The following is a 25830-nucleotide window of genomic DNA, read 5'->3' on the forward strand; positions in this document are numbered from 1 at the left end:
ACTTGATATCCGCGTCCATGGTAGGAGAGACGGGGTTTTCAATGCTCTCCGAAGAGGTATACAGTTGGTGAGACACCAGCGGACTGGACCGGGCCAGGGGCAGAAAGTGGTATTGGGGCCGGAGGTGTTCGTACGCGTAGCTCATATCACCAACGACAGGATCAAGATACCAAATGAACATTCCGAGTTTTGTCATCCCAACTTACTGGACAGTTCCAATGAAAGAATGCCGTCCTTTTGAGAAGATTTCATCTTTCAGCTCAACTTTCCCACTGCTCCTGGAAGCATATCGGTTTGCGTGGAAGGCACCAAAGACCCTTCACCACGTCCAAGAATGTTCTTTTCCCTTCTGACGGGAAGAACTCCACCAAGAATTTCACAAAAGAACAATTCACTGCCATGAATGAGCATCAAGAGCTTTCATCTCATCCATTTACCATGTCCAAGAAGATTCTTTGGCCTTCTGAGCGGCTGGAAGTCCACTAGAAATTTCAGAAAACTACGATCCACTGTCCTGAGTGAGTAACAAAAGCTTTCGTCTCATCTCTATTCCATTGACGATTCACCCATTGTGGTCTACAATTCACCTGCTTGTTCGAAAAGTGGGAACCATGGGAGAAGGGTATAAAATCTCCTCCAGGACCAGCGATTCTTCTTCCTTTTCTACTGCTTCAACACCACAAACTTTGGGACATCAAGTTGCCTGCGAGCTGACAACTTGATTCTCAACGAGCTGTCTTGCAACTATCTACAAAGTGGTGACAGACAGATCAACCATATCTATCTTCACCTTCTCGATTCACTTCGTCGATCAACGATCATCAATTATCACTCGTACAACTACCTCGAGGATCAAGTTACGGAACAGATCAAGTTTTCCTTTGCCTGAGATCCTTTGAAATAAGGTCTCAAGCTTCACCAGCAGACATAGTAAGTTGAATCTTTGGGCGTCATGATGAGATCTCAACCGATCGACAGTTTGGTAGTAAAAGATGCTAATCCATCAAACAGCTTCACACACAGTCAACCCCACTATATACTTGTTTTTCGCCATGGGTTCCCAGAACGGCTCCTCCCAGGCTGGCGGTTCCCAAGCCGGCGGTTCTCAGGCTGGCGGTTCTCAGTTTGTGGATTCTCAGGCTGGCGGCTCTCAAGCTGGCTCCTCCTCCGGCGCGGGCGCACCAGCCCGCAGGCAGTTCCGTCCTATGGACGCCATCGTCGTCAACCGGGCGGCTCTGACAGAGGAGGAGAAGGAGGCTCGGAAAGCCCGCGGCTTTTCGGAAAACTATATGGGTGACTACAACAACGAGAACAACAAGTCGGCAGACATCCCCGACGACCAAAATTGCTCGCTGTACATAACCGGGCTTCCCTTGGACATCACCGTCCGGGATATCTTTGACGATATCCGCAATATCGGCAAAGTTTATTCGCTGCATATCTCTCCCAGTAGGGACAGCCATTCCAGGCGTGCGGCAGCAATCGTGTTCTTCACCAGAGCAGCGGCAGGTAAGCAAACTCCAACTACCCATCGCACTCCTCTTCCAGACACTAACGTCCATCCCTATGTACAGAGCGGTTCTTCAACCGGTTTGCCACCAGAGACAACCCGGCCGTCCGCTGGGGCGGTGCCGTCCCCAACCCGGGTCAGATCCTCGGTCGTCTTCCAGTCAACGTCGTCTGGAACCAAGTTAAAGTGGCTCCCTTTAGCGACAGGGACCACGTCACTAGGGTCATCCAAGTCGAGGGACCCTCGGACATCGTCAACGAGGAGTTCCTCCTCGCATACTTCCGAACCAAATGCAGGTTCGACATGGAGAGGGTCTCCGTCCTTTGGGAAGGTTTCTCAGACGTACCTGTGAACGGGGGACAACCTCCCGCTGCTCCCGCTGCTCCCGTTCCCGCCGCGGCGCCCGCTCCTGCCCCGGCGAGGCGCCAGGGTCGAGCCCTGGCATCGATGAACTGGCGAGAGAGGTCGAAGCCAGTCACTGCTGAACCTGAGCCAGAGGCCCAGGGAAGTGCCGCTGTTCCCACCACTCGTCGGCACATCAGAATCATGGAGTTCCGGTTCGGAACGGTGAAGGGCCAGGCCCTGGCTTGCAGGATGGCCTTGGACTGGGAGTTCAAGGAGAGGGGTGTTCTTTGCCGCTATGGTAAGTCTTCTTCAGCTCTTGGTGGAGGAGACACATGCTAACATCCATTTCCTTGGTTTTTAGGCAGTGACCCTTGCGGTCCTTGAAGCATGGTCGGTGGAGAGAAGGACTCATTGGTTTCAACATAATGATAATCATAATGCTGGGTGCTCGAGGTTTTAAAGAATCGGAGTTCATGGGTCCATGAAGGGGAGAGACTTTGCACGGGGAGATTCATGGCGCAATGGAAATTGAAAATGGAGTTATGGCGTCGAGAAAATGTCGGCTGTGGCTGGTGTTAGCATGCTTCAATAATAGAATGATCACATACACCAGAACACCACTCCTGTTGCCCCAACCGAGGCTTTTGCAATCGTCTGCGAAATTGATAATGCGACTCTTTCCATCCTCGGTCAGATATCAATCCTTCCTCCAGCGGCAGGTTCAGGTAGGTAGCCTAGCCATGTTGAATGTGTCGAGTGTCCAAAGCAAGTTGCGGTTGATATTCGAAAGACACTTACCTCTAGAAGCGGAAGGAACAAAGGAGTCAACAAATGATGCATGCAACTGCCTGACAAGCACCCTGACGTTCCTCCGGATCTTCGATCGCTGGGCTGAATTCAAGATCTCCATGCCCCTGGTGAATCCTATAAACATCTGCATCCCGTACATCAAGTGGCTTGGGGCTTGAATCCTACTGATACCATGTTTGAGGGCAATTATGGTAGTATGAATGACAGCCTAGAGGTAGGCAAGATTCGTTGGGCTGGCGGGCTGGTAGTCGAATTGGGAGTTTGATGCGATTGGTTTGCATGCTTTGTAGCGAGCAAATCCTTTTAGTAGATATTGAACAGTCGGTATTGGTCCCAATACTCGATGTGAGTTCGTTAGGTATGCTCGAGAATGATTGAAAATAGTGTTTTCCAGCACTACAGCACTGCAGCATTGCGGCGTTGTTTCCCCCTGGCGCGGCTACTACTTGACTGCAACGCTTTTCTCGTTGCTGATGTTACTCCCGTCCGGCTATGTGGGGGTGACCAGGAGCAGAAATTCGGTAAGTAGGAGCGGGATGGATTCGCTTGCTTGCTTCTTCTGGTGGTGGTGGTGCCGTGATGACGGCGTCGTCGAGTTCTTGGTACCAGGGGGGGTCTCTGAATTGTGAGCATGCGAGTGAGATCATATGGTAAGGTAGTCAGTCAGACTGCTCATGTCATGTTGATGAACGGCAGTCGATCGCGGATATCTCTGTTGTCGCTCTTTCGAGATGGCTGCCTGCTGAAGTTGATCTTGAGGATACACCATGGCAGCACTCAAATTCCGGCTTTGAAATTCGGCAGCAAAGCTTGGGAGAGATCGCTTCGGCGGCAGTGATCAGCGGGTGTGATTTGGATATATATGTCAGAAGCGAGACCAGCATTGCACTTGTGTGTCCTAAGCCCCCGACTCGGAGCGTTTAATTCTGTGACACCCAAGGTATGATTGGCCCCGTTGTGCGGTTCTCTCCGCGCTTCAGCTTCCCGAATGGGTTGCTTACCGCAAGTGAGGGTTAGTTGAGCACGAGGGTGGCCATATAAATCTCAGTAACACCCATGGATACGAGTTGTCGTCGATGTCCGGCAGTTATGACGGATATACCCTTTCATGTATCCTATGTGATACAATGTGCTTCGTTATAAGCCCCTTGGAGACTGACTGTCATGAGCAGGTTTGACTCGCATTACTCCAGTTAACTTGTGTGTTTCAGCGGAAGCTTACCGATGCGTTGTGTCAGATGCCATATTCGACGAACATGGCTTCAAAGTGAATCCATTCGCTTGTACATCGCAATGTCATTGGCCACCTAAGCATTCCTATGCTCGAACAGTAGGGGAATCTAGACAATGCAGGTTAAGGTGACCATGGGAATCCTTCCGGGCGTTGGTGTTGTCAAAGGCGCCACGGAATGGATATGGTAGTCGGCTAATAAGCGCGACAGAGATATTATGGAAACGAAGGGCCGAAGCTGGCGAATATACAGTCTTGAAGTGATACATGATATGCGGGTACTCTATCCGGCTTACAAGCACGCGTGCCTTCAGGTACGAGTAGCTTGACTACCTGGATAAGCCATATGTAGTGTAGAAGCGAGCACCAGTCACACTCTGTGAACGCAGGATATCTGGGGATCTCTGTATTTTGAAGAGCCGCTTGTGTGTCGCAAAAGTCATACCCCCCAAAGGAGGTCTGGACCGGAGCTCTGCTTGGCTCATGTGTTCTGGCCCAGATCGGAGATGTCTTACACAAGATCCTTGCAGACGATGGATCGTGATGGTGGGCCGTTCTGCTCGTTATAACTTCCAAATTGATTCGGCCTCAAGCTTCTATACATCATACGGCCTGTAGACCAAAACGGCATGTAGACCAAAACGGCATCATGGCAGAACAGTGATGTGCGAAACTGATCATCACACACCGTTGAGTGTGGGCTAGACGTGTGGCCCTTGAATCTCCTAGGATCAGAGATTCTGAGATGTAGTGTATGGAACGGGCTGGTCGGTAGAACCCGAGGGCAGTCCAAGGGTAAGGCGTGGCGGCATGGCCCATGGCCCATGGCCCATGGTGGGTGCCTTCGTGACGTTCCGTCGATCATATGAAGCCACCCACGTTTGTAAATGTTGTGCGTAACCTCGGAGGATCCCAAAACGGAATATGATGTCGTCGTCTCACAAGAGGGCAACGACATTTAAGCTTAAAACCACCGACAATGCCATGCTGGGATCACCGCTCCTCAGTTGACTTGATAGGAGACCTGGGAGGGTGGTCAATATCAATGCCAAGAAGCACGATGTTGATCCAACCCCAGGCTAATGTCAAGATGACAGTTGACTTCGGGAAGCACAAGGTCAACACGGCAGGACCGGGTTAACGGATGCACGACATACCTGATTGTAATGAACTTGAAGATAAGCAAGACTCCGCTGGATGTCAGCCATGATCCCCGATATCGTTTACACCACGATGACAGACAAGACAGGCCATGATGTGCTCTTCTTGTTGTGCTCGCCGACCAACTCGAAACGGGCTCCGCTGTCTGAATGGTAACAGTATCGAATCAAATCAGCGGATGTGGGTGTGAAGCGGACGCGGGTTCTGGCCCGATGGACTCGACAAGTTCTGGAAGCTTGATGATGGTTGTTGTGGGGAGAAAACCACTTTTAATTTGGCCACCAGAATGTCCCCGGATTCCACTTGAAAGCGGCGGTAGGGGGGTCAGTGGAAGGATGTGGGTCGGGGGTATTGTCCCTCGGCAGTGTCCGAAGAACTTGGGCGGGCCCATCACACTGGAAAGACACTGCAAGAGCTATGATGCGGGTACTGTGGTTGGTCAGTGACACCTTGTGCCCAAGGGGGCGGCTTTGCATAATGGAAGTCAAACCTGTAAGTAATTCCAGCGACCCCTGGGGTCTGTACTTTCCAATTGCCCAATTGCCGTCCACATCGCCCGCACCATTCTTTGAATTCTTTCAATCTGCATCACCATATCGCACACTCCGCCGGCTTTCTTTTCAAGGATTGCAGCAGCCCTATCCCATCTGGAGGAAATTCGGCTTGCCACCCCCTTTCATTCGCCTTCATACCCCCTCTTCTCGACCTGTGACCATGTCTTCCCACAGCCGACTTGTCGTATCATTGGCATCCGGGCATCCTGCTATCCGTTCTGTTGTCCCAAAATGGGAGACCGCCCGAGCTATCAATACTCATCAGCAGTGTCGCAAAGAGATCGAACCCAATTGCCAATCGTGATAGCCGGTGGCCTTGTGCGTTCCGGTCTTACTTAGTACATAGCATCCATGCTCGACCATCAAGTCCATAATGATTTAAGCTTTGGGACCTGCCAGTGCTCCTCTCCATCCTCCATGTTTTCTGTTGTGAACTAATACCGAAAACATCCATTCAACATCACATGAATGTGACGAATGCTTGAAGAGAAAGACTCTCACTACACACCCGAACAGTCGCAACATATCCTCCGGGACATATCCACTCTTGCTCGACAAGAAACTAGGATCACCAAGCACAGCAAACGATCATCTGCCAGCCTCACATAACGACAAATCGCCACCGACGGCCTCGATAAAATCCCCGGACGGGGTCCTCCATTCAAACTGATGGCGCAACAACTCTACCTCCAACTTCATTACTCGGGCCTCAGCCCTACCACCGAGTTTCACTCACCCACGACAAGCTACCACAGGACATCGTCATCGTCCTTGTCACCATCCCCTGTGATGGTTGTCGGTACCGTCTTTAGGCCAACCAGACCTGAGGACTGGGAGCCATACCGGGATCTAATAGCTCATCTGTATACGACGATGAAGCTGAAGGATGTCATGAACGAGATGCACACCAAACACAATTTCAAGGCGACGTGAGTTTATGCTTAGCATTTCAAAATGTTGTCTCAAAAAAGCTGACGATAATTGTTAGCGAGAAGCAGTATAAGACGCAGATCAAAAAGTGGAACCTGGACACCAAGTACACCAAGGCCTCGGAGTACATGGCCATGATCAAGACCAAGAGGCGACGAGAAAATGAGAATCCCCCAAAACAAACACGCTTCATCCTGCGGGGGCGACCAGTGGATCCAAAAGATATCAACCGGTTCGAGAAGCGGGCATCCAAGAAGGGAATGATGAAGGATGAAGAGCTCGCCTACAACACCAAGGGTATGCCACATAACAACTATCACCACGGTTGTCGTCAACAAGTTAACACCGGGGATGAAGAAGCAGAGGATATTGAAGATTTGGTCTACATCACTCCATCACCCTCACCAGAGCCAACTTTTTCGTCATGTAAGAGCCCCCCTCACTGAGCGAGACCGAATCAGCCCTTGCGGCTGGACCAGTTGGGATATTCCTTGACGAACATAAACAAAACTAACATAACCCCTTCCGCAACCAAAAAGACGCTCCTCCCCCAGCTCCAACACAATACCAAACAACAGACTACCATCAACAATAGCAATCAATGGGAGTGGGAGCTCATCATCACCAAGCACCCACGACGGACGACCTGATTGGGGACTGGCTGGCCCGCGGGAGACTTGCTACTACTACTAGTACTAGTACTTCCCAGGCATTTCACCATCATCATCACCAGTCTCAGTCAGCAGCAGCATACCCGTCGTATCCGTCGTACGCTGCTCATCAGTACACGACGACGGCGGTCCCGAGCACTCATTCCCATACACAGCAGCAGCAGCAGCATCATGGCCATCATGGCCACCATCAACATATCTATGATGATTATAGTAGGCGATGATGATAAGGAGCTAAGAGGAAACAGAGGAGGATAATACCAACCTCAACTTTCATTCACAGAAGACAAAAAGTGTCTACGCCTGCCTATCCCATTCACCTCAAGAAGAGGAAATAGACGTCAAACCCTTCCATCCACAATGTCACAGCCACAGCCACAGCACAGTCACAACAGTCACTTCATCACCAACCACCGACCACCAACCCACTTTAGAGGCACCAGAAGTGCTGATGACAAAGAACAGATGACAAAGACAACATGTATATATAGAAATAGATTTCCTTTTTTGGGGATGCTCATTACCAATGATACCATAGTTGTTTTTTACCGTATGTCGTGTAACTCAATATGACTGACTGCTCATATGTATTTGACCTTCCAGAAATGCAAACACTAACTTCCACCGGAATAAATGAATGAGAAAGGCAAAAGGGAAGGCGACTTTCTTGCATCGTCACTTTACCTTGAGTGGACAAGATAATTAATCACCTTAGGTTGGATCTGACTTCCGGCCTGGGAACAGTAACGGGAATGAGAACGGCAACTTACGTAGAGAACTTGTGTGTGTCCAGTCAACCTAGGATCCGGCGTCTTGGAAGTTCCACGCATGTCGCTAATCCGGAGACTTTCAGGGGAACGGCAGGGATGTGCAGAAAGAGGGGAGAGTGAGGCTCGGAGGCACGGAGGACGGTTATCGTCTGTGAACTTCCTATGTTGATGGGTGATGATGTTTGAGCCGAATCAACAGCCGAGGGGTTCCATCAGATGGCACGCATACAACGAGGAGTCCACACAAGAGGACAAGCCCCTCCAGTGGTACATAACCATATGACATGACACCAACACACATTATGGGTAGGAGTGTGCACCCACATGGCAAATATCACAAATTATGGGCTTCAACAGATCGAGAGGTTTGATGCATCTTGAAAGAAACAACAAATGCATAAATAGTCATGGGTAACTGATATCAAAATAACGACAAACTCCAGGACTGCCTTGAACCCATGATCCTTTGTCCCTCCATTATCATTCATCCTTCCATGACCAATGCTAACTCGCATGACAGCCAGCCCATGACTCCTGCTTCCTTGTCATTTTCGTCCTCCGAATGGGGGAAATTATCCCCAAATTTTCCATCGACTGGAATTAGGTCGTGAGAGTTCTCGTCACTTCATCATACAAGTCATGAGTGTACCTTCGCCGTATGGCAAAGGTATCGAATCTCTCTTTGTAGGAGAGATGGGGTATCAAAAGATCAGTGAGGTGAACTTAGAGCTCCTGCTTGACCTTGTCGCCAGCCTTCTTGGCGCCCTTCTGGTAAGCATCAGCACCCTCCTTGACCTTGTCGCCGGCCTTGATGGCCTGCTTCTGGGCGGCATCAGCACCAATGTGGAGCTGACCCAAGACCCAATCCCAACCGGCCTTCGCGCTCTCTCCGATCTTAGCAAAGACTGTCTCGGTCGGTGTCGAGGTTCCGTACTTGAAGTAGGTCCACTGACGACGGGCCAGAGCACGGAGCTCGTTGAGAGTAGAACCCTGGGGAACAGGCTGGTTGAATGTGTTAGTAACTGATATGAGTATGGATGGGGTAATATCAACTTACAACGCCATAGCTATCAAGGTAAGCCTTGAGATCGCTATCACTCCAGGTCTCAAAGGTCTGGGCCTTGGCAGAATCGGTAGCCTTAGCGAGGTAGCTAGTAATGGAGGCGTAAGAATCACCACCAGCAGCGGAAGCAGAGGCATATCCATCTTGGACAGCCGCGAGCAGCTGGTCACGGGTAGCACCGGCCTGGTTGGCGACCTTCTTACCGGCGGCATCACCGTTGGCAAGAAGGTAGTCCTTCAAATTGTCGTAGGTCCAGTCATCGAAGGTCCAGGCAGTGTAACCAGAAGCAGCCTTGTGAGCGTGCTTGCGGACCAGAGCGCGGAGCTCATCAATCTTGGAAGCCTGGGGGACGGGGATACCGCGAGCGTCGAGCCAGGCCTTGAGACGAGTCTCAGACCACATGTTGATAGCCTTGTCGAAAGCATCCGCAGCCGCCTGGGAAGCGGCATCAGTGGCCTTGGCGTAGTTGGAGCCGATGTTAGAGGTAGCAGCTCCATAAGCCGAAGCAGCAGAAGCAGAGAGGGTATCACCAAGAAGATCGGCGCGGTGCTTGCGGACAAGGGCACGAAGCTGGTTGAGCTTGGTGCCCTGGGGGACGGGAATGCCGTTCCTGTCACAGAAGTCCTTGAGCTGGGACTCACTCCAGGCGTCGATGAGCTTGTCGGTCAGGGTAGCATAAGCAGCTTGGGCGCTGGAGGTGGCACTGGCCTGCTGCTCCTGCATGCGGAGATAGGCAAGGCGGGAGTTGCGGCGAACAGCAGCGATGAGCTTGTCTCTCTGTAATGATGGTTAATACTTGATCGACATGTCATGCACTCATGCATATCAACTTACGGTAGTGGGCTGAGGAGCGGGGATTCCATGGGTATCGAGCCACTCCTTCAGGTCAGACTCGGACCAGGTCTCATACAGCCAGTTACCAGGGTAGGCGGCAGTCTCGCCAGCCTTTTGAGCGATGGTCTCATAGCTGGAACGGGCCTTCTCGAGGAGGGTATCACGCTTGCGGGGTTGGGGAACTGTGATAGTCAGTATTCACAACTCTAGGTTACGGTAGATGTGAGTATAATGAAGCTTACCTGGGATGCCATGGCGGTCGCAGAAGGCCTTGAGCTGGCTGTCGGTCCACGAGTCCAGAATCCAGTCCTTCACATTGAGCCAGGAGTTGTGAGCCTTGTCCTCAGTCTCATACCAGACACCCTGGACCTGGTTAATGAGAGAGTCCTTGGTGGCACCGGCCGAGTCCTTGGTCTCGATACCCTTCTGCTTCAGGTAGTCGGTGAGCTTGGCAGTGTCCCACTCCTTGTAGGGAGCGACCACCTGGTTATCCCAGTTGGACTGGACGAGCTTCTCGAGCTCCTTGCGGTCTGCGGGTGTAGGATAGGGGACGTCGTGGTCGGAAAGCCATCTCTCGAGCTCAGTCTCGTGCCACTTGTTGTAGGCTATGAAGGAGAGGTCAGTTAGCGGGTGTCTTGTTGAGAATAGTAAAGCGGGTTTACGCACCAGCATTGGAAAACCACGAGCTGCCATAGACAGCGTCGGCCACAAGGGCCAGGGAGAGGAAAGTCTTTGCGATCCTCATCGCGGACTGAGTGTAGATGTGCGTTACTATCGTGGGGGTGAGCAACGTAGATGGCGTGGGTGTGATGTTGTTGTTTGAAGATTATGCACACGATGGTGAGAGTATGTGCTTGGGGTATCAAAAGTTGGTGTTCTACTAGAGAAAGAGCAAAAGAGGAAGTCAACGGAAGAAAAGGTTAAATCGGCAAAAGTTGTTTTGGTGTCGGTGTGCCCTGGATGCCAGAAGACAAAGGAAGGAAGGCAGCTGCGTTGGTCAAAACCAAGAGACTGGAAGATCTCAGGTGAAAACGAGGGGCGGTCATGGACGTCACTCCTGCCCAAACTGGTGCCAGGCAACGCAACGCGTCCTTGTTCTTTCACGAAACACAACAAACGAGCCACAACTGGCACCACCGTCTGGCAGCTGCCCAGTGTCACCTTTTTGGCAGGAACACAAACATGTCTACAGAAAACAAGAGTGATAGGCACTCATTATACGCCACCGGTTTCAAAGTTACTTGTACAGCCCCGTTTGATCTACAACTGGCAGGAACAAACTATCGTCTCCTTCCCTGGATGCGATGCTCTGCGAAGGCAAGGTGGACGAGTGAGATGGAGGGGAAGCAACCGATACAGTGACGTAATTTGGCAGAGTCGCCGCCTGGACTCCCGCGTGGATTGCTGTCAGTCGAAGCTTCTTTCCGTCTTCCTATTGGTCTTCTGTCAATCTCTCATCCCTTTTCTGCCTTTAACCAACGGAAGGCGAGCATCATCGTTTGCTCTTCCCGTCACATCATGGTGTCACAGGCCAAAAAAGTTCAACACCTTTCAGTGCCAAAACAATGACGTCATGCTGGCGTCCCTGGCGACAGTTTGGTGTTGAGCCCAGACCATTGGCGCCAAGACACGCTAGCAGGATAAGCTCAGTGATTTAACAGTCCGCTTATTCTCTAACCCTTGATCAGAAACAGAGGCGCGTTAAGAAGCTGTCACGACCAAGACTTTGATCGATGGCAGAAATTTCATGTGGAAGTTGTTGTTTCTATTAAATCTATCTGTTGCTCTATCATGGCTACGAGCTGCGGAAACGAAATGTGGTAGTCGAGCGTGACCCTGTGAGTGTGAGTTTCCCAACCACCTTTCAGTTTATACTTGTACAACACATCTCTTGTCTCTTGACAACTCTTCAAAACGCCATAAACTGTCCCCAAAGTGATGTTCCCAACCCAAACATCAGACATGTCTGAATCCAATCCATCGGAGCCACAATCGGTCTAGAAAGTACGATGCTTCCAGTCGGTCAACGACCCCATGCCCATCAACGCTTTCAGGATGATATCGAGATGCCGCCGCGTCCTGCAGCAGCATGCCTGCGCAGAAGATTGTCAAGTGTCCAAAAAGATGTCAGCACTCAACGTGAATAAGAGGACGAACTGACATTGATGCATGCCACGCATGCCAGGGCACCTCCTTGGTTTGCTTGGGTGCTTGGATTGAACTTTTAGTGAAGCGCATGTCCACTCGACGACCACTGAGCCAAGATTCCTCACAACTGCCAAAAAAAGTGCGGAATTCCCTCTCTCTCTGCCGTGGGTATCAATCCATTGTGATCATCTCGGGGTGTTGAGTAGGATGTGTTGGCATGCTACGCTTGATCGTAACAAATAGGGTCCTTTAGACATCAACGACGTGAAAGGATATTTCAACGTTGGTTGGCATAAGCCACCAGAAATGCTGAAGAACAGAAAGGGGCATTTAACATCAGTGATTGATCCATCTTGGATGTTTAAGTCAAACAGACTGAATCATCCTTCAGGTCGACTCAAAAGCTGGAGGTCTTCATCGGGATGCTTCAACAGATTGGGACTTAAATCTGGTATGAGATCGGTAGGAGGGAACTGAAATCGGTTGCTCTCTACAATCGATAAGATACTGGTTTGATTGTCAGTTTGGTTCTTCTGATGGGGCAGAACAGGGGCAGAATAAGTACAATTTAGAGCCCTCCGTCATTGGCCTCAGGAAGGAACAATTCGTCTCCGTTTGTAGAGGTTCGACAATGACCAGGGCTCTCAACGCCACAGAAGCATCTCTCCGTCCTCATCAGAACTTCAAGATACCAGTTCACAGCATATATCCGCGAGAATCTCGGCCGCTTTCCCAAGTCTAGTGAGATTTGGCTTTTTTATACCAAACTAACAAACAAACCAGGGCTGGATTGTCAGTTTGCGGCTTAAGCCGTGAGAGAAGGTTGAACCACATCCAAAGAGAAGCGTTGAGAAATGAATGGGTTAAGTATGGTAGACTACAACTAGTGTAGCTACGAAACATCAAAATATAAAGTAACGTCGGGGAACGTTCAAAATGGAAGAACAGACTGTGTTACATTGTCCACGAACTAAAGATGGAATGCTGGGAGATCAGCTTTACCGTTGTTTGGATGCTACTTTAGATATTTCAGCTTCACTAGGACGTATATAGGGTAGCGAACTTGTGGCCTGCAAGCATTTCTGCCTCGAGTGATAACACCGGGTAGGTAGCAAGCAAGATGATAGTATGAGACATTGACGGCTCAGTTAAGTCAACAAGAGAGACAAGTATGTAAGGTTCATCAGAGTCATTAAACCTCTGAATTATCGAGTGTTTGGATGGCATGGCGAGTCGTCAAAGTAAAACGCTTCATTATGATACAAGACATGCCCAACCCAACGCTAGCTCTATTGCATGCCAATCTCTATGAACCGTCCATGACCTCATAGTTTGCCTCAGGTCGGTCATCGCTTTCAGTGCGGTAGAAAATGCAATAACATTTAAGCATAGAAGTTGACAGTCTATACACGTGGGTTAGTAAGCAGCACACAAGCACGGGATTCCCTAGGGGATCACTCACCTCCTTCTTCTTGGCCTGCACCTCGGAGATAGCGTCAACGTAGTGTTCGTGCCCGATCTGGTTCTTGCCCATACGGAGGGCAATCATGCCAGCCTCGACACAAACGGCCTTCAGCATGGCACCGCCAAACTCATCCGTGCTGCGCGCCAACTCGCCCCAGTTAACGCCGGGGTTGACCTTCATCTTCCTGGAGTGAATCTTGAGAATTTGTGCGCGTGCCTCTTCGTTCGGAAGGGGGAACTCGATCTTGCGGTCGAGACGGCCGGAACGAAGCAAAGCGGGGTCGAGGACATCGATACGGTTCGTCGCGGCGAGAACCTTGATGCGGTCGTCGGAAGCGAAACCATCGAGCTGGTTAAGGAGCTCCAACATGGTTCGCTGGACTTCACGATCGCCGGACTTCTCGCTGTCGAAACGCTTGGTACCGACGGCATCCAACTCGTCGATGAAGATGATTGACGGGGCCTTCTCTTTCGCTAGGGCGAAGCAGTCTCTTACGAGCTTGGCACCGTCTCCGATAAACATCTGCACTAGCTGGGGACCAGCAAGCTTGAGGAATGTGGCATCTGTCTGAGCGGCGCAAGCTCTGGCAAGTAGAGTCTTGCCCGTTCCGGGAGGTCCGTACATCAAAGCACCTATCTTGAAAGTTAGCAACAATGGCAGCGAGTGTTTGCTCCCTTTCAATCCAACATACCCTTGGGCGCCTTGATACCAATCTTCTTAAACCGTTCGGCTTCCTTCATGGGCCATACGATAGCCTCAACAAGTTCGTCGATCTGCTTGTCGAGACCACCGACATCTGTGTACTTCTCCTGAGGCTTCTCGTCGACCTCCATGGCCTTGACTCTGCTATCGTACTCGGCGGGCAACGTATCCAGAATAAGGTACGAATCCTTGTTAACACCGATGAGATCGCCGGGCTTCAACTTCTCGGGGTCGACCAACCCGATCAGAGGGAGGAAGATGGTCTGTCTGGTTGATGTCTTGATGACTGCCGATTTGCCCACGCGCGTGGCGTCCAAGTCGATGTTGGCGCCCTCTTCGGAGGACTCAGCGGTCGGGTCAAGGTCCAAAAGTTCGACGACGTTTCCTACGAGATACGGGAGTTGTCTAATGAGGCCAGCGTTAGTATGGAAAGGTGTGGCGGCTACTCGGGACAAGAGCGCCTGCGAGCCTTGGGGGAAAGGAGGGGATGCTTACCGGTTGTTAGCGATCTTTTCTTGGTTCTCCTTGATCTTATCCTTCATAGTGGCCCTCTCGTGTGATAACCGCTGGTATTCGCTCTTCATGATTCTGGCATCGTTTTCGAGGAGGCGCTTCCGCATCAAGATGTCCTCTGTGCTCAGACTCAGGATCTCCTCATCTAGGATGTCATCGGCCTCGGGCTCGGCATCCTTCATCTCGGCATCGCCATCTCCCTCCTTCTTGTTGTTCTTGTCCTTGTCCTGATCCTTCTTCTTGTCCTCGCGCTCACGGCGATCGAGGTCGTCGAGTTCCTCAAGGGTCGACATGGTTGACGCAGGCGGTTGCGAATGTGGGGTATCGGTAGGGAAAGTCGCAAGGGCGCAAGGTACGGGTTACTGATGTCCTGTATGTATCCTCCACGAAAGATGAAAAAGGGCGACGCGGAGTAGTGGTGGTTGGTGATGAGGTGAAAATCCCCGATTGTTTGCGTTGGTGGTTAGGAAGACCGTCGGTCGTGATTGCAGTGCAGTGCGTGGATGGTGGCAGTTGCGTGGTCGACTTGCGGCACAGAGCTTCGAGTGCTGTGGTTGACCAGGAGCTGGGCTGCAGGCAAAAGCGCGACGTAACAAGGCCGGGTACCTAACGCCCCACAGTACTTCAGCTCTAGACCCCACTCTGACCCCAGAGTGAACCAGCCACAGCTGACTAACCACACGGCATCGGCCATCCAGGTGCACGGTTATCATTCATCTGCTGTGCTTCATCCAATTTCGATGTTCACAAACTCTGAAACGGAGTTAAGGAAAAACCTTGAGCTTGTCCCTGAAGTGGCTCTGCATTGTTTCAAAGCAATCATCACCGGACTAACAATGCACCAGCGCATTACATTAGAGTACGAATAGGCCGCACACACGCCTCTCGTCAAGTATCAAGTATCAAGTATCAACTCTTCTCAGGACAACCACGATGCGGGAGGTATCCCGATCTCCCTTAACATCAATGACCACCACCACCACAACCTACTCGTCGTCCAAGATCCCGCTTGCTATCGGCCCAAAAATCGGTACTTCGTATCTGGAAACCAGTCAGCTTTTATCCGCATGTTCGAATCTCGGAAGACATACCTGTCTAACGTGTCGGCGTCCCTATAAGCATTAACAACCAGCCATCCTACCAACGCTAAATCCGCTAGAAATAACACCCAGCTAAGGAAACTCGACCAAGAAATCAACAAATGAAGCACAAACACCGCCGTAAAAAGCAGACTGGACTGCCATGCGTGGAACCTAACCCTCCCAGTCTCGCTGTTAGCAACTCTTCTTCTCGCGGATGCCTCAACAACAACAGCAAATGATGGGCCATTACTTACCTAACAAAATCACTCTTCCGCTCCAAAATCAACAGCAAAATCGCTCCCAGCGGCGGCACCGCCAAATACGCCAAACAAGCTTCATAATCTAGCCTCAACCCCAAGCTCGTATCAAACTCAGACACCATCCCCTCTCGAGCGCCCAGCGCATTGAAATAGTCGCCCATACCTCCTCCTACTCCTCCTCCTCCTCCACCACTGCCGCTCCCATTGCTGAACCCAATGCCACTACCGATCCCATTGGCGGTGCCAGGAGTAGCACCCGGACTCTGATACCTGCTGATGCCCTCACCCGACCAAGCACGATGTGGTTGCGGGTGTAGAAGTGGCGGAGGCGATACCTGCGCCGGTCGCTGTTGGTACTTGTTTCCGCTGCCGGGGGAGTAGGAAGAGCGGCGGCCGTAGTCCCATGATGTGCGTGGGGAGGAGGTGGAGTCGGGTGGTGAGATGGTGCGCCCATGCTCGGGAGGTGCGGCTTGGTAAGGTGCGAAGTCCATTGTTTTTGTTTTTGTTTTGCTTCTCTCGATGCAATTGTGTTGTGTAGTAGGTTGTGATGTCTCGTGTGCGAGTATTGGAATGCTCGTTTCGGTTCGTAGGTTCGTGGGTCGTTATGTCAGGTATGTAGCGTATCGTGCGTGGTGGTCTCGTAACTCGTTATCGTCCCTTCGTTCCGGTCGTTGGTGGGCTTTTGGTTTTGCAAGTGACTGGTACTCTGCCCGCGGGTGGTTCTGTTGATGGTTCAGGTTGACGCAAATTTACCATTGAGGGTAAAGAAGACGTATATACGTTCCGCGAACGAGAGATCGTAGATGGAATAACACGATGTCCAAGTCCGTATCTTGAAGGGTGGGCTGATGAGGTTGAGTGGAGTTGAAGACAGCGGGGATTGTGATGGAGATAGCTTGTGATGTGTGATGGGGTTTGACGAACGGGAAGCTTTCGGGAGGGGAAGGAGTCGGTAGCTCGGCGGCGCCTTTTTAGTGAGAAGCGGCCAAGATCATCATCGTGAAGATGCAAATGCAAGATGCTGTCGAGGCGCTATGCGGCCCCCGTTCGCTGCAATGCTGTATGTCAGCAGGGGAGGATTGTAGTCGTACGAAATTTCCCAACGGTCGATTCTTTGAAATTCGTGGTTTTTGTGTCGGACGGCAGCCCATGCGGACCAGTGGTTGAGTTGCAATGTCCAGGGCAGTCACTTGATGCCCGGTCTGGATTCTGAGAATGATTGGGAGGGGACGAGAGACGGCGGCAATGACAAGGGAGCGAGTGCAGGGGTGTAGCGAACGACTGCAGGGACCACCTCCCTTACACCGGGCCTTAACATCAGCGGGGTCGAGCCTAGCTAGACCTCACTTGATCATCAAGGTCCTCTGCTAAGAACCCGAAGCTGCACCGTGTTTTCAGAGATCTTCAACCCAACAGCCAGCATCGCAAACAACGAGACGGTAATTATTTGCGCTTTTACACATGTCTTTGTTACATTGTATTGTACAACAGATCTTTTCTACTCGATCTCTTACAAAGTACCAGCAACGCATCACTAGGTCCGGCAAGCCCGAGGAATATAAAGGACCCAGACCTTTGGCGTTTGTGGAGTAGGTTAAGCTCCAGTGTTGGTTCGCAAATAGCTTCACGCCGATTAGCTCTACTCCTTCTTCTCCTCCTCGCCCTCGCCTTCCTTCTTGGGGTTCTGCTCCTCCTCCAAGACACTCTTGCGGCTCTCCATGGTAAGCCAGAGGCTCTTGCCAGCACCCTCCAAAACGCTGGTAAGACCCATGCCGGCGCTCTGCAGCATGTGCACGAGCTGGGCGCGCAGACCCTCGATACCGTTCTCGATGCCGCCAACCCACTTGATACCGTCGTAGTCGAAGGCCTTGCCCTCGATGCGGCCACCGACTAGCAGGAGCTTCTGCAGACCAGACTGGCAGGTAAGGTCATAATAACCGGGGTTCTTCTTCCTGCTAGGCGCAGGGAAGGCCGGGGGACTGGGGGCGAGGACGCTTAGGGCGGCACCGAGATGCGCCGGCGACACGGAGGGCAGGGTGAGGATGGCGACAGGTCCGACGAGGAGAGGAGCGAGCTGGCCGTAAACGGTCTTCTCAACGGCCTCCTGGTTCTTGGTAGCCTCCTTGACAGCCTTCCACGCATGCTTCGACAGATCGTGGTTGTATGTAGCGGGAACCTTGGTACCCGTGGCTGTTGTGGCCGTGGTGGGCTCCACTGTAGAAGGGTCGAAGAACTCGACGGTCTTGAGCGCAACGTCGAAGATGCGCGTGCGGACAACCTGGAGGTGGATCTTGGAGGTGATATCGGGAGCGCCCTCAGGGACGGGAACGTTGCTCAGGGCAAGGGTGAGCTCTCGCCTTATCGCGGCCCACTCGATAGCGGTAAGGTTGTTGTGTTGGAAGATGAGCATCAGGGGGGTCGAGCGGAGCATCGAGGTGTAAGTGCGCAGAAGTTGCGACTTGCGCGTATCGACGGGACGGGCGCTCGGGGGTTGGGTAGGCGGCACATAGTCGTCGGGTAGCCTGAGGTGGCCGGCGGCGGCAGCGCGTTGTGTTGAGGCCGTCGAGAAGGCGGATGTGAAGGTGGAGGGCACCAGCAGGGCGGCCGACCTGGACGAGATTCTGGAAGACTTGATGGCAGAACCCAGGCCGCGGACGGCCGGGCGACTTAGTCTGAGGGACATTCTTGTTTCACATTGTGTTAATCATAAAGGACGCAGACTGGTTGTCATATCCGGGGGGCCGGAACTTACTTGTGAAGTAGTGAACAATCTCGTGCTCCGTCAGTCCCCCGGAGTGATAAGTCCCAGTCCCCGTAATCGCGGCCGGGCTGCTGGCGAACAGAGTCCCGAAATTTTGGCGCCGCGTCCCCAATGCCGGAACGCACTGACCACCCGGTCTCCCGCTTCGCTACGAAATCATTGCCTGCCGCAGCTGTTTCAAGATGCCAAGACCTGGTAGCAACTCACCGTCCGCAATTCTGCCAGCCCATTCAGGCTCATTTGCGGTTGCGATCTGCGGCTGCTGGGTGCTGAACCCCTGCATATCTGCCCCGCTGGTGCCCGTTATCGCGGGGCACTCTGATGGCATTGGATGCCATGGATCATTGGGGAGAACAAAGCACACTGTAGATGGCATTCCCGCTGCCGTGCCGCAGCGACTTTCCTTGTGCTCGCTTCCGATCCACGAAATGAGTCAACAACAGCCAGACTCTCACTCTTCACAAGCTCCCAGGAAGCCGGTATTACTCAATTGGCCTCCCTGACCAGCCTGACAACTGTCAAGACCAGGCAAACAACTTTGATCCCGGAACACACTCCACCTTATCATCTCCAGAACCATGTCGGCGCAACAGCAACAAGCGGCACCGGCGACCGCGGCGGAAGACCTCCCGAAAATCAACATCAAGAAGCTCCTCACCCGTCTCTGGCCCCTCGGACACCCCGACCCTGTGACGCCAGATGAGATCGCCGATGCCATCTCCTACTTCTTCACCAACCAAATCTCCGATGTCCAGGCCGGCGCCCTGCTCATGTGCCTGCACTTTACCGGCCTCGACCGGAGCGCCGAAGTGCTATCCAAGACGGCCCAGGTGATGCTGAAGGCCGCTGCTCAGACCGACCTCGAAGAGCTCCGTCAAGTCATTGAGAAGCGCGGCAGACAAGAAGGAGCCTACAATGGCGGACTCGTATGTCCCCTCTACCACCCACCCGCCCTCTCGCCATCGTCCTCCCCCTTCTCACCCGTCCCACCTCTACTGTCCTTACTAACCACCTCCCCGATTCCAGTGCGACATAGTAGGCACAGGCGGCGACTCCCACAACACCTTCAACATCAGCACCACCTCCTCCATCCTCGCCTCCTCCCTCCTTCTCGTCGGCAAGCACGGCAACAAAGCCTCAACCTCCAAGTCCGGCTCGGCGGACCTTCTCGCGTGCGTCCCTCCCCGCCCGCCTCAGATCTCCCGCATCCGTCCCGAAACCGTCTCCTCTCTCTACTCCCAATGCAACTACGGCTTCCTCTTCGCCCCCGTCTTCCACCAAGGCATGCGCCACGTAGCGCCCATCCGCGCGCAGCTCCCCTGGCGCACCATCTTTAACCTAGTCGGTCCTTTGGCAAACCCACTGGACGCGCTGGTAGAGGCGCGAATGATCGGAGTCGCGCGCAAGGACCTTGGTCCCGTGTTCGCGGAAGCGCTCAAGATGGGCGGGGCGCGCAAGGCCATGGTTGTCTGCGGCGACGAGGAGCTGGACGAGATCAGCTGCGCCGGGCCGACGCTTTGCTGGACGATCAAGCCCACGGAGGAGGACCCCGAGGGCGAGCCGGTGGTCAGCCACTTCTTGCTGCACCCGAGCGACTTTGGACTGCCGGCGCATCCGCTGTCGGAGGTGTCGCCGGGTAAGGAGCCGATTGAGAATGCGGCGATCTTGAGTAAGATTCTGAACAATGAGATGCCGGATGATGATCCCATCTTGCACTTTGTCTTGATGAACACTGCGGCGTTGTTCGTGGTGTCGGGCATTTGCGAGGCGGATACGAGTGATATGGGACATGGTGACGATGGGCAGGTTATCAAGGAGCGTGGACCGGGAGGTGGCCGTTGGAAGGAGGGTATCAGGAGGGCGAGATGGACTATCAAGAGCGGCGAGGCGGCGCGGCAATGGGCCAAGTTTGTGGAGGTCACGAATAGCTTCAGCGCATAAAGTGTCAATGTTATTGTTTTCCTGTCGGGTTAAGTACAGATATGGTTCTGTGTGGTGATGTGAAGGTTACAAGCCTAGCTATATGGTATATTTTAGTTCCTAAAGACCCAAATCTGTTCTCCCGCCATGATAGTTTAGTTCTCGCCGTTGTACGTAAAGCTGTGAATTTTCCCATGACCTATCTTTTGGCGCCATTGTTTGTCTGACAGACTCTCACAAGTGACCTTGACGCCCATTGCGCCTATGTGAGCCTCTACCCCGGCCGTGACCACCACCTCGACCACGTCCATGTCCATGTCCACGGCGCCGATGGGAATTATGACCATTGGTCGTCGACGATGAACCCTCCTCGGTCTCCTATCTCGAGAGGATCCCCCTCACAACTCCCTGCAACGTGGGCTTACCATCGATCAACAGGTCGTAGATACCGGTCTCCGCTCCCGTACCATGCTCCAACCACTTGGCAAGCAAGTCATTGCTTTCCTTGGGCTTGACATTATCATCTCTCGTTCCAACAGTGATATGCGCAACACGGTTTGTGCACTTCCACTTCGGCTCTGCGGGCTCGCTGCCATCGGGGTTGACGTTCTCGTCCCCGGGCCTGGGAATCAGGCGAACCACGATGGCCATGATACGATCATCATAAACCACACGCTCAAGCTGGACGTCGATCTCGCCGAGCTTTCCGTCCGGAGAGTTAGGTCCTTCAAGCTCGTTGATGCGCAGATATCTGTCCCAGAGCTGCGGGTTCTCCTTGGCACCAGCTTTGTGCATCAGAGTGACATGAAACTTGGGCTGTACGCGGCGTGTGCCGTGGAGCTGCTTGAAAAAGCGAGACTGCTCCGGGCCGGCAGCAGCGAATGCCTTCTCGAGAGTGCTGAGCACATCCTTGGTCGTCATGTCGACGGACATGTACTCCAGAGGCTTCTTTTTCTGCTTCTGCTGTTGCTGCTGGCCATTCTGCTTGGGCTCCTTCTTGTTCTTGTTACCACGGTCGGGGATCACGTGGCGCAAATCAGGCTTATAGCCTTCGAGGGCAACTTGGATGGCTTCGTCCATTTCTGCTGCAGAGGGGATGTTTGGCATGAACTTGGGGTACATGCGATGAAGCTCCTTGATGACAATTTCCAGGTTCTGTCTGCTTCCTACGGCGGGATCGAGGTCGATGATGTCGTCAAATTCCGAGTCGGGCTTCTGTTCTGGGTCGCAAGGCTCGAAGCGGTTGATAAATCCCTCCATGATGCCGCGAACCTTGTTCATATCCGAGGCGGCTTGGATGGTCTGATGGTTATCGCCTCGTGCAAAGACACGATCCCGGCAAACCTCGCGGACTTTGTCGAGATCATTGTGAACGAAGTGGAGCGCAACAAGCCGCGCGCGGGCGTGCTGGATCTTGACGTCGGTGATGAGCTGTTTACGCTCATGCTTCTGCGCATTGTTGCGGTCGGCAAAGACTGCGGGGACACCTTCGTCCAGAATGTCGAGAAGAGCCTTGGTAAAGCGAGGCGGCCGGGCTTTACCCGTGATGTTGTCGTTTTGAACGTGACCCCAGCCAAACAAATGAGTGAGAGCAAGACCAACTGTTGTCTTTCCGCAGCCGATGGTGGCAATAGGGACCAGGATGATATCGCCTTCAACGTCAGCGGCAGCTCCTCCCCCATGCAAAGTCTCAAAGTTGGCAGCATCGGAACCCTTGATGTTCTTGAAAGTGAGGAAATCGTTTCGGAGAGCGATAATTCCGTGGTTCTGGTTGTATCGCTTGGCCAGCTCCCGATCACCCGCTAGACGCTGACGAGCGTAGAGAAGATACTCCTCGGTAATCTTGACGTGCTTCTTGAACTTGGGCGGCTTTCCTGCGATGATCGCCTTGGTGCACTCACGCCACTGTCGATACATCAGATATGGCTCTTCGAACTTGTACTTGAAGAACCAATCCTGGAAGGGCTGCTGCCCAGGGTTATAAGACATCTTGCAACGGATGACAAAACCCTCCACATCGCGGCCATCGTGGGCGCCACTTTCAGCTACCTCCTCAAGGAATGCCTTGACCTCGTCGATGGTATCAATGACGATCAGGCCAGTCTTGATGAAGCCCCAGTCCTCAGCGAATTTTTGAACGACAGGCGAGGGGTAAGTCATGAACTCGGGGAGGTTGAGGTTCATGCCATGCAGATACAGGCCTGCCTTGTCGGGCCCGTATGCCAGAATGTGCTCTTCGAAGCTGTCGTCGCAGAGCTCTGCCACGGCCGTGACATTCCGTCTCCTCAACTCCCGTGCGAGATCGGCTTTTGTCTTGCCAATGCGTGCCAACTGCTCCTCCAACCTGCGCTCGCCAGCGCTGGCATGGCTGGTTTCGACATCACTACGGTCGCCAGTCGAGTGCTTGCTGCAGACGAGCAGTGTGTCGTCGGCAAGACCACTGACGAAGATGATGCAGCCGTTCTCCTTCAGCGTGAGTTCGTAAGGACCCTGCGTCCTGGTCCTGATGTTTTCCCACTTGGTCTCCGTGACCTCGTCGACGTTGAAGAACTTGTCGTAGCCACGGGTGGTGATCTCTGGTGCTCCGTTCTTGTCTCTGGTGGTGAAGAGACCACGAGCATATGTCGGTAGGTCATGTTTCTTGTAGTCCCAGTCATGGAACCGCCACGAGTCGACACGGATGTGGTCGCGCGACTTGGCGACTTCGTAAGTCGTCTTTTTCACTTTGAGGCTGGTCTTTTTCTTGGCGCCATTCTCTAGCCCGTTGACCATGGTCGCGACCTCTTGAACATCCTGGCTGACATAAGGGACCTTGAAGTTGTCTGCAATTTTGCTGTACTCAGTGGAAGCAGTGTATTTGGCGGCCAATGGGCCTCGGAGATCGGTGAGTGGTTCGTCCATGGTTGGGTTGTGTTGTGGCGATGAGGTCGTGAAGGTGCGGACTGGCGCCAGTAAGAGCGCTGGGCGTAGTTGGGGAAGTTTATAGCGGGGGTGAGGGAAGAAGTTTTGGGGTGGATATGACGGCCAGAAGCTTCCGGCTTCGACCTTGCAATGAAAAGGGTTGACAAAGAGGGTGCTGTTCCAAAGCGTAGGAGTGATGTTTGAAAAAGCAGCAAAATGGTGATCAGAGATGAGTGATAGAGGTATTTTTATAATGGGAAGTGCTTTGGATTTCTTTGCCGTCACTGCTGCCTTTCGTGGGTCAAGTGTTCGGCCGTATCTGTGAACCACCTTCTGCAGTTGCAGCTGCTGTCCTGAAAACCTGAACCGCATTTACCTCTAGGATGGAAGGAGCTTGATGGGACGAAAAAGGGTGCCTCTGTTACCCAGCCCTATGTAAATTCGTTAGTCACTACACTACCACTTGGTAGAGGGAATCACATCAGCGAATTGGGTCTAAATTACTTTTCGGCCAGTATAATCGCGAACATGGGGTGATTACTGGGGGCTGATAGGCTGCCTACAACATCTGCTGTTCGCCGACACAGTCATTGTGGCTTAGTTCGAGAACATCAACAAACCTCAAGGGAGAAAAGACATGGTAGACTCTTCGGGATCTGCTCAATTCCTTATTGTACGACAAGTATTGGCGAATAGCTGATCGACGTTGTCACCAACTTCAACTCCATCTCCAACTCAACCACTTAGACCATCACGATAACTCACTTTCCAACCTTCTAATGAACCTGGCGGATGAAATGTCCCGTCCCGTCTGTGCCATTTGTATTTCGTCACGGTAGTAGAGGTAGGCTGGTGTAAACCATATGGGTAGCCATTAGAGATCGATAGTTTCCGTAAATCTGGAATTTTTACCTTTCCTTACACTTTTCCTTACTGTAAGATACGTAAATATCCGTACGCAGAGCCCGTACACCCACCCAAATTCTACTATATACCAGTTAATCTCTGGCATACACACAACAAGGTAAATCACTAGAAATACTACATTTCTGCATATCGACTTACCCCCTACCCTCGCCGTCGCCAGCTCTTTATTTATATGTTTATTTATATCCATATTACAATACTTCTCCAACGTCATCTTCAACTCGTATAGAGGGAATTCACCCTCGTTAATAACCCCGGCTACGTCTCCTAGTGTACTCTCTATCGTTACTATCAATATCGAGCGGTAATAAATATTACCCGCCTTCGCTAGTACTTTACTAAATATAAAGGGTATACTCTCAATTGTATATAATAACAAATTAACTAACGCGAGGATATACAATAATACACCCTCATATTAACCGATTAGTAAAAGGAAAAAGTCGACTTCCATACCGCTAAAATAATCCTTCTCAATAATAAGAGATTTACCTTCTTCAAAAGCAATCCTATAAAGGTATTCCTCTACTTACTAATTCCCTTCTATACCCTACTAAACGCGGTAATTATATATAACGAATAATTACTTAAAGTTTACGACTCTATAAAAAACTAATTAAAAACTACCTTTATTAAATCTACCTAGTACATTAACATTTTCTTTAATAAATCTAATAACTACGCTAGCCATTGTATTATTAATATCTCCTTCGCTATACTCAACGGACTATCATTCTTTTAGACTAATAAAAATACTAATATTACTAAATATACCTCCGCTAACTTCGCCGCTATCGTTAACGCTATCGTCGTTAATATAATAAGGGGGAGAATAAGTAAAATAAACGCGTTTATTACTAATACTTATAATTCAATACGTCGCGCTACGCTAAATTTAATTGCTAATAATTATTTTAATTATACCTTTATAGTTCTTTCTAACTCTTATTCCTTTTAATTACTTATAAAGAATATATTCAATATCCTTACTTTTAAAAATATAACCTAAAAAGTTAATTATTTAATTAACTACTTTTAAGTATTGAAATTACAACTATCCCGCTTACGAATACTGATATTATTATATTGCAATGTAAGGGGCTGGCGCCCAGAGGTTGTGCCTAGTCTACAGCTAGGGCATTCAGACCTCTGACCGAGGCGGTCAGACCTGCTTACTTTGCCTACTCCCTGATTGGATAGGCTTCTAGTACATAGGTGTTCTCTGTAGACCTTTTGGGTCTGTAGGCCTTTTTCTCCTTGTTAACAATTTTA

At 51.6% G+C, this 25830-nt stretch overlaps 8 protein-coding genes across 8 annotated transcripts; 3 read left to right on the top strand and 5 right to left on the bottom strand.

Annotated features, from left to right (window-relative positions):
• The first annotated feature begins 584 nt into the window (after positions 1–584).
• B0H65DRAFT_306264 (uncharacterized protein) lies at positions 585–2408 on the top strand. The gene is made up of 4 exons (XM_062823217.1): positions 585–930; positions 1012–1509; positions 1575–2153; positions 2217–2408. The coding sequence occupies exons 2-4, from the start codon at positions 1053–1055 to the stop codon at positions 2237–2239; spliced, it is 1059 nt and encodes a 352-aa protein (XP_062677318.1). The 5' UTR covers positions 585–930; positions 1012–1052; the 3' UTR covers positions 2240–2408.
• A 3707-nt stretch (positions 2409–6115) lies between these two features.
• Positions 6116–7354, top strand: B0H65DRAFT_306327 (Clr5 domain-containing protein). The gene is made up of 4 exons (XM_062823218.1): positions 6116–6540; positions 6600–6838; positions 6899–6967; positions 7081–7354. The coding sequence occupies exons 1-4, from the start codon at positions 6281–6283 to the stop codon at positions 7134–7136; spliced, it is 624 nt and encodes a 207-aa protein (XP_062677319.1). The 5' UTR covers positions 6116–6280; the 3' UTR covers positions 7137–7354.
• A 1155-nt stretch (positions 7355–8509) lies between these two features.
• B0H65DRAFT_306373 (putative MSC1 protein) lies at positions 8510–10812 on the bottom strand. The gene is made up of 5 exons (XM_062823219.1): positions 10546–10812; positions 10122–10484; positions 9880–10061; positions 9040–9822; positions 8510–8984 (listed from the first exon to the last, which is right to left on the bottom strand). The coding sequence occupies exons 1-5, from the start codon at positions 10622–10624 to the stop codon at positions 8706–8708; spliced, it is 1686 nt and encodes a 561-aa protein (XP_062677320.1). The 5' UTR covers positions 10625–10812; the 3' UTR covers positions 8510–8705.
• Positions 10813–12931: 2119 nt separating this feature from the next.
• On the bottom strand, positions 12932–15253 carry B0H65DRAFT_477070 (P-loop containing nucleoside triphosphate hydrolase protein). The gene is made up of 4 exons (XM_062827406.1): positions 14690–15253; positions 14184–14599; positions 13490–14124; positions 12932–13430 (listed from the first exon to the last, which is right to left on the bottom strand). Exons 1-4 carry the CDS (start codon positions 14998–15000, stop codon positions 13410–13412), a joined length of 1383 nt encoding a protein of 460 aa, XP_062677321.1. The 5' UTR covers positions 15001–15253; the 3' UTR covers positions 12932–13409.
• A 381-nt stretch (positions 15254–15634) lies between these two features.
• On the bottom strand, positions 15635–16757 carry B0H65DRAFT_306457 (uncharacterized protein). The gene is made up of 3 exons (XM_062823220.1): positions 16044–16757; positions 15799–15960; positions 15635–15748 (listed from the first exon to the last, which is right to left on the bottom strand). The coding sequence occupies exons 1-3, from the start codon at positions 16538–16540 to the stop codon at positions 15694–15696; spliced, it is 714 nt and encodes a 237-aa protein (XP_062677322.1). The 5' UTR covers positions 16541–16757; the 3' UTR covers positions 15635–15693.
• Positions 16758–17379: 622 nt separating this feature from the next.
• Positions 17380–18948, bottom strand: B0H65DRAFT_477076 (uncharacterized protein). The gene is made up of 2 exons (XM_062827407.1): positions 18802–18948; positions 17380–18733 (listed from the first exon to the last, which is right to left on the bottom strand). Exon 2 carries the CDS (start codon positions 18730–18732, stop codon positions 17689–17691), a length of 1044 nt encoding a protein of 347 aa, XP_062677323.1. The 5' UTR covers position 18733; positions 18802–18948; the 3' UTR covers positions 17380–17688.
• A 339-nt stretch (positions 18949–19287) lies between these two features.
• B0H65DRAFT_306492 (glycosyl transferase) lies at positions 19288–20930 on the top strand. Its single transcript, XM_062823221.1, has 2 exons — positions 19288–19736; positions 19837–20930. Exons 1-2 carry the CDS (start codon positions 19389–19391, stop codon positions 20749–20751), a joined length of 1263 nt encoding a protein of 420 aa, XP_062677324.1. The 5' UTR covers positions 19288–19388; the 3' UTR covers positions 20752–20930.
• Positions 20931–21108: 178 nt separating this feature from the next.
• B0H65DRAFT_435477 (fungal tRNA ligase phosphodiesterase domain-containing protein) lies at positions 21109–23631 on the bottom strand (the record flags this gene model as incomplete). Its single annotated transcript, XM_062825193.1, has 1 exon — positions 21109–23631. One exon carries the CDS (start codon positions 23629–23631, stop codon positions 21109–21111), a length of 2523 nt encoding a protein of 840 aa, XP_062677325.1.
• Positions 23632–25830: the final 2199 nt, after the last annotated feature.

Source organism: Neurospora tetraspora (genome assembly GCF_033439725.1).
Source record: "Neurospora tetraspora strain CBS 560.94 chromosome Unknown B0H65scaffold_8, whole genome shotgun sequence".
NCBI lineage: Eukaryota > Fungi > Ascomycota > Sordariomycetes > Sordariales > Sordariaceae > Neurospora > Neurospora tetraspora.

Bases quoted from the DNA above. Each gene is read 5' to 3' on its own strand.
- B0H65DRAFT_306264 (XM_062823217.1), top strand. From the start codon at position 1,053: ATGGGTTCCCAGAACGGCTCCTCCCAGGCTGGCGGTTCCCAAGCCGGC. The intron at 1,510-1,574 runs GTAAGCAAACTC...CCCTATGTACAG, and splicing joins CTTCACCAGAGCAGCGGCAG to AGCGGTTCTTCAACCGGTTT. The intron at 2,154-2,216 runs GTAAGTCTTCTT...CTTGGTTTTTAG, and splicing joins GGGTGTTCTTTGCCGCTATG to GCAGTGACCCTTGCGGTCCT.
- B0H65DRAFT_306327 (XM_062823218.1), top strand. From the start codon at position 6,281: ATGGCGCAACAACTCTACCTCCAACTTCATTACTCGGGCCTCAGCCCT. The intron at 6,541-6,599 runs GTGAGTTTATGC...GATAATTGTTAG, and splicing joins AAACACAATTTCAAGGCGAC to CGAGAAGCAGTATAAGACGC. The intron at 6,839-6,898 runs GTATGCCACATA...CCGGGGATGAAG, and splicing joins GCTCGCCTACAACACCAAGG to AAGCAGAGGATATTGAAGAT.
- B0H65DRAFT_306373 (XM_062823219.1), bottom strand. From the start codon at position 10,624: ATGAGGATCGCAAAGACTTTCCTCTCCCTGGCCCTTGTGGCCGACGCT. The intron at 10,485-10,545 runs GTGCGTAAACCC...TCTCCTTCATAG, and splicing joins CTCGTGGTTTTCCAATGCTG to CCTACAACAAGTGGCACGAG. The intron at 9,823-9,879 runs GTAAGTTGATAT...CCATCATTACAG, and splicing joins CCGCTCCTCAGCCCACTACC to AGAGACAAGCTCATCGCTGC.
- B0H65DRAFT_477070 (XM_062827406.1), bottom strand. From the start codon at position 15,000: ATGTCGACCCTTGAGGAACTCGACGACCTCGATCGCCGTGAGCGCGAG. The intron at 14,600-14,689 runs GTAAGCATCCCC...TGGCCTCATTAG, and splicing joins GAAAAGATCGCTAACAACCG to ACAACTCCCGTATCTCGTAG. The intron at 13,431-13,489 runs GTGAGTGATCCC...CCACGTGTATAG, and splicing joins TGCAGGCCAAGAAGAAGGAG to ACTGTCAACTTCTATGCTTA.
- B0H65DRAFT_306457 (XM_062823220.1), bottom strand. From the start codon at position 16,540: ATGGACTTCGCACCTTACCAAGCCGCACCTCCCGAGCATGGGCGCACC. The intron at 15,961-16,043 runs GTAAGTAATGGC...TGGGAGGGTTAG, and splicing joins CGGAAGAGTGATTTTGTTAG to GTTCCACGCATGGCAGTCCA. The intron at 15,749-15,798 runs GTATGTCTTCCG...ACTGGTTTCCAG, and splicing joins GACGCCGACACGTTAGACAG to ATACGAAGTACCGATTTTTG.
- B0H65DRAFT_477076 (XM_062827407.1), bottom strand. From the start codon at position 18,732: ATGTCCCTCAGACTAAGTCGCCCGGCCGTCCGCGGCCTGGGTTCTGCC.
- B0H65DRAFT_306492 (XM_062823221.1), top strand. From the start codon at position 19,389: ATGTCGGCGCAACAGCAACAAGCGGCACCGGCGACCGCGGCGGAAGAC. The intron at 19,737-19,836 runs GTATGTCCCCTC...CCCCGATTCCAG, and splicing joins GAGCCTACAATGGCGGACTC to TGCGACATAGTAGGCACAGG.